The sequence below is a fragment of the Dama dama genome, chromosome 5 (genome assembly GCF_033118175.1).
Source record: "Dama dama isolate Ldn47 chromosome 5, ASM3311817v1, whole genome shotgun sequence".
NCBI lineage: Eukaryota > Metazoa > Chordata > Mammalia > Artiodactyla > Cervidae > Dama > Dama dama.
Window position 1 is genome coordinate 124819299 of NC_083685.1, and position 5309 is coordinate 124824607.

The 5309-nt window shown below is 66.7% G+C and overlaps 1 protein-coding gene across 2 annotated transcripts; it reads left to right on the top strand.

Annotated features, from left to right (window-relative positions):
- The first annotated feature begins 622 nt into the window (after nt 1–622).
- On the top strand, nt 623–5109 carry TRIM47 (tripartite motif containing 47). Of its 2 annotated transcripts, none has more exons than XM_061144794.1 (6): nt 623–1343; nt 2334–2429; nt 2715–2945; nt 3110–3308; nt 3780–3854; nt 4141–5109. In XM_061144794.1, exons 1-6 carry the CDS (start codon nt 654–656, stop codon nt 4779–4781), a joined length of 1932 nt encoding a protein of 643 aa, XP_061000777.1. In that variant the 5' UTR covers nt 623–653; the 3' UTR covers nt 4782–5109. The 2 variants fall into 2 exon arrangements, with proteins under 2 accessions (XP_061000777.1, XP_061000778.1); XM_061144795.1 differs by having other exon boundaries at nt 3783–3854.
- The last annotated feature ends 200 nt before the right edge of the window (nt 5110–5309 follow it).

The following is a 5309-nucleotide window of genomic DNA, read 5'->3' on the forward strand; positions in this document are numbered from 1 at the left end:
TCCCTGCAGCTCAGCAACTTTGTCTTTTTTCTTTTTACATTGATTTGGCTGAGCCAGGTCTTGGTTGTGGCACGCAGGATCTTTGATCTTCCTTGTGGGCATGTGGAATATTTAGTTGCTTAGTTGCAGCATGTGGGATCTAATTCCCTGACCAGGGATGGAACCCGGTTCCCCAGCATTGAGAGCACCCGTGAGTCTTAGCTACTGGACCACCAGGAAGTCTCAGCACTCAGCAACTTGGCTAAAGGTGCTGCGGAGGGGTCTGAAGCGCAAAGGTGCCTGCCTGACACCGTGCGGTCGCCCAGCCCCTCTGGAGGCCTTGGCTGGCCATGGGGTGGACCCCCATCGAGGGTCATGGAGGGGTGAATTCCTCCCCTGCTTTCAGTGCGGCCCCTCCAGTCGCCTTCTCTGCGCCCCCTCTCACTGCTCTTTCCTCCAGGAGCCCCTAGGGGTCAGACTGGGGCCCAGAGGCCACCCCACGCTGTCCGGGCCGGGGCCGGGTACAGACCGGCCTTCTGCGCAGGGGGGCGGTCCGAGCCGCGGGCGGGGGCCGGACCCTTGGCCTCTGTCCCAGGGGGCGGCGCCGCGTCGCGAACGGTCCGGGTCCCTCCCAGGCGCGAGCGGCCCAGGCGGTGCGCCGCGGCCGCGGAGCCATGGACGGGAGTGGGCCCTTCAGCTGCCCCATCTGCCTGGAGCCGCTCCGGGAGCCGGTGACACTGCCCTGCGGCCACAACTTCTGCCTCGCCTGCCTGGGCGCGCTCTGGCCGCACCGCGGAGCGGGTGGCGCCGGCGGCCCCGGAGGCACGGCCCGCTGCCCTCTGTGCCAGGAACCCTTCCCCGACGGCCTCCAGCTCCGCAAGAACCACACGCTGTCCGAGCTGCTGCAGCTCCGCCAGGGCTCGGGCCCGGGGCCCGGCCCCGGCCCGGCCCCGACCCCGCCGGCCCCGGCCCCGGCCCCCGAGCCGGCAACACCCAGCGCGCCGCCCAGCGCCCCGGCGCCGTCGGCTCCCTGCGCGCCCGAGTCGTGGCCGCCCGGCGAGGAGCCGGTGCGCTGTGATGCGTGCCCCGAAGGCGCCGCCCTGCCCGCCGCGCTGTCCTGCCTCTCCTGCCTCGCGTCCTTCTGCCCAGCGCACCTGGGACCTCACGAGCGCAGCCCCGCGCTGCGCGGACACCGCCTGGTGCCGCCGCTGCGCCGGCTGGAGGAGAGCCTGTGCCCGCGCCACCTGCGGCCGCTCGAGCGCTACTGCCGCGCCGAGCGCGTGTGCCTGTGCGAGGCCTGCGCCGCCCAGGAGCACCGGGGCCACGAGCTCGTGCCGCTGGAGCAGGAGCGCGCGCTCCAGGAGGTAAGGCGCGGGCGCGGCGGGCGGGCTGGGGCGGGGGATGGGCCTCGCGTGCCGGCCGAGGACCCCTCATTGCTTTGCCATCCTTAATTCCCCTCTCTAACCTGAGGATCTCTGCGGTGCTTTCCAGCCCTGACCGTCATCCGCTCGCTGTGGGACATTCCTCTCGGGATGAGAATGGGGGTTGGAGGGACCCAGTGAGAACTCGAAACGGATGCAAAAATCGGGCTGGAAGACTGAGGCTGGGGTGGAGCCCATGGTGGGGGGAGGGGCCAGGTGGGGTCCGCAGAGTCCCCGGCGGCCGCCGGTGCCGCGGCCGGGCTCCCGCCGGTCCCGCTCAGATCTGCCTGGGCTGAGGGTCTGGATGGGTGTGGCAGACGACAGGCGTGCGGCAGAGGCTGGACCGAGCATACAGACCGCGCTGTCCGGCTCTTCCGGGGGCTGGTGGTGGGCGCATGTGCTGGCTGTCCGGCCCCCAGTTACCTCCGCCCCCAGTTTCCTTTGGCCCCCGGCCTGGTCTTGGCGCTTCTGGCCTTGGGATTTTCCGTCTCTCCTGCCTGAAGTGGTGACTCATAAGGCCCAGGGGATTTGCCCGGAATCCCCATTTTTCAGGCTTGGATTGGGGACACAGACTCTTGGGGGACAGTGATTCCCAGACAGTTTGAATGGCGGCTTGCACAGGGCCCCTCCTCACTTTGTTTCTTTCCCGGAGGGAAGTTCTCAAATCACAGTGAGCAACATGGAGGACCCGGAGGGCCCTGGACTTGCTCACCAGTTAAAGAGGGGAGGCAGGCAGCCCACAGCCCACCAGCCTGCCCTCTCCCAGGCATTCAGAAAGGGCACCAGGCTGGGCTTGAGAACCCTTTGGTATATCATCACCATTCCCAGTCCACCTGGACCCAGATACCACTCCTGGTCACCCCCACCCTCCCCCTTGGTGAGGCCCGGGACCCTACTTCCAGACCCCTTTCTCCTCGAGGGTGTCGTCCACAGGCCGAGCAGCCCAAAGTCCTGAGCGCCGTGGAGGACCGCATGGACGAGCTGGGCGCGGGCATCGCTCAGTCCCGGCGCACGGTGGCCCTCATCAAGGTCAGATCCCGTCCGCCCCCGCCCCCGTCCACCCCTGCCGCAGGCTGCCAGTGCTGTGAGCTTTCAGCATGGCACCGTCCACCCCAGAGAAGCCCGTGCCCAGGGCATGGCCCGGCTCCCCCCTGACCTGGCGCAGACCCAGGGCAGGTCAGGCTGGTGCCTCTGTACACCCCCGCCCTCAACAAGACACGGTGGGAAGGGGGGGGGGTCTGAGAAGGTGGCCAAAACGTCGTCGGGGTGTTCTCTGTCCTCACTCCCCACCCCCCACCCCACCGTCCTGTGCAGAGCGCAGCCGTGGCAGAGCGGGAGAGGGTGAGCCGGCTGTTTGCCGAGGCTGCGGCCGTCCTGCAGGAGTTTCAGTCGGAGGTGCTGGGCTTCATCGACGAGGGGGAGGCGGCCCTGCTGGGCCGCTCCCAGGGCGACCTGCGGCGGCAGGAGGAGCAGCGGAGCCGACTCAGCAGGGCCCGCCACAACCTCAGTCAGGTCCCCGAAGCCGACTCGGTCAGCTTCCTGCAGGTGAGGGCAGCTCTGCGGGCGCGGCGGGCACCGAAGCTGGGAGGCGGCGAGTAGGGGGGGTGCTGCCTTCGGGGCTGTGCGGGCCTCCGGGCGGAGCTGTCTGTCTCCTGCCCGGAGGAGCTGCTGCGGCCCGGCTCGACCTTAAGGGCGTCTGTCTGGCACAGGAGCTCCTGGCACTCAGGCTGGCCCTGGAGGAGGGGTGCGGCCCTGGGCCCGGACCCCCGAGGGAGCTCAGCTTCACCAAGTCCTCCCAGGCTGTGCGCGCCGTGCGGGCCGTCCTGGCTGCGGCCTGTTCCAGCCAGTGGGAGCAGCTGCGGGGGCTGGGCGGTGATGAAGACGGGCTGCAGAAGCCGGGCACGGAAGGTGGGCGCCCCCCCGCAAGTGACTCACCCTTCCCCAGGCTCCCCGCACAGGGCCCCAGGCCCAGTGCCCGCTCAGGAGTAGAGGATGGAAACTGTGCCTAGCGCAGGGTGGGACCCCAAATCCTGCCAGGGACTTGAGCCACCACCCTGTAATCACGAGTCAGCTCCTTTGGCCACAGCCCAGGGGGCAGAGAGGGCCTGGCCTGGCACACCCTCTGGCTTCAGAGGGGCTAAAGCCCAGGGAGGATGTGGAGCGGGGCGGGGGTGGGGAGGGGGCATAGAACAAGGACCAGGCACTTGTGTGAACACAGGGTGCTGTATTTGGGCATGTGCCTGTCCCCAGGTGGCCTGGGGTGCTGGGAGGATGGAGGAGGAGGAGGATTTCAATCACAGGTTCAGAGGGGGGTCGCCTTGCACAGCCCAGCCTCAGGCAGCTAGGCAGACCCCCCTCCCAATGTCTCCTTTTCGGTAGCAGACGCTGAGTCCCAGGACCCCGACAGCACCAACAACCTAGAGAGTGAGGCTCCTAGGGATTACTTCCTCAAGTGTAAGTTGACACCTGGGCTCGCCAGGATGCTCACCTGGGTTCTCCCAAGGCTGCTGGGCTGGGCCCTAGGTGCCCAAGGGCCGGGATTCCTGTCCCCGGTTCAGGGGGTGAACTAGGTCAGCTCATGGGGGGCTCCCCGCAGAGGCTGAATCGTGCCGGTTGCAAATGACGGGAGAGGTGTTTGGGGGAGGTGGGCCCCTCGGGGAAAGGCGGGCCCCTCGGGGAAAGGCTGCCCCATCTGACCCTGGACCTGAGCCCCGCGTTTCTCTCTGGTCCGGGGGGACAGTTGCCTACATCGTGGACTTGGACAGTGACACAGCCGACAAGTTCCTGCAGCTGTTTGGAACCAAGGGCGTGAAGAGGGTGCTGTGTCCTATTAACTACCCCGAGTCGCCCACCCGCTTCACCCACTGTGAGCAGGTGCTGGGTGAAGGCGCCCTGGACCGGGGCACCTACTACTGGGAGGTGGAGATCATCGAGGGCTGGGTCAGTGTGGGGGTCATGGCCGAAGACTTCTCCCCCCAAGAGCCCTACGACCGGGGCCGGCTGGGCCGCAATGCCTACTCCTGCTGCCTGCAGTGGAACGGTCGCAGCTTCTCCGTCTGGTTCCACGGGCAGGAGGCACCCCTGCCGCACCCCTTCTCACCCACCGTGGGGGTCTGCCTGGAATACGCCGACCGAGCCCTGGCCTTCTACGCCGTACGGGATGGCAAGATGAGCCTCCTACGGAGGCTGAGGGCCTCCCGGGCACGCCGGAGTGGCACGCCGGCCTCCCCCGTCGACCCCTTCCAGAGCCGCCTGGACAGCCACTTTGCAGGGCTCTTCACGCGCAGGCTCAAGCCCGCCTTCTTCCTGGAGAGTGTAGACGCCCATCTGCAGATCGGGCCCCTCAAGAAGTCCTGCATATCCGTGCTGAAGAGGAGGTGATGTGGGGGCCCGGGGCCTTCTCCCACCACTGACCCAGCTCCCAGGAAGCTTGCTTCTCTGCACCCCTGGTTTGAACCAGAGAAGGCACCAGCCTCGGACCCCCACACATTCCCCAGCCTTCTCATTCCTAGAGGCCTCCACCTTCTGTACCCAAGGCCTTCCACCACTCAGGGAGGAGGCCCCCCAGACCCTGTCCCCCTGCAGGCCTTGTTTCTGGGAGAAGGCAGCTTGGACATTTCCAGGCTACCCTGATCCCCCCTCTCCCAGGTTCCTAGGACAGTGCCTGACACATAGTAGGTGAGCAATAAACGTTTGGTGTATGAACGACTCCCTTTTCTACCCTTCTCTCATGCGTGCTCAGTTGTGTCCCACCCTTTGTGACCTCATGGAATGTAGCCCTCCAGGCTCCTCTGTCCATGAGATTTTCCAGGCAAGAATACTGGAGTTACCATTTTCTCCTCCAGGGGATCTTCCCAACCCAGGGATCGAACTTGCGTCTCCTGTATTGGCAGGCGGATTCTTTACCAC

Coding starts and splice junctions, on each gene's coding strand:
- TRIM47 (XM_061144794.1), top strand. CDS start 654: ATGGACGGGAGTGGGCCCTTCAGCTGCCCCATCTGCCTGGAGCCGCTC. Junction 2,946..3,109: donor ACTCGGTCAGCTTCCTGCAG/GTGAGGGCAGCT, acceptor TGTCTGGCACAG/GAGCTCCTGGCACTCAGGCT. Junction 3,855..4,140: donor TAGGGATTACTTCCTCAAGT/GTAAGTTGACAC, acceptor CCGGGGGGACAG/TTGCCTACATCGTGGACTTG.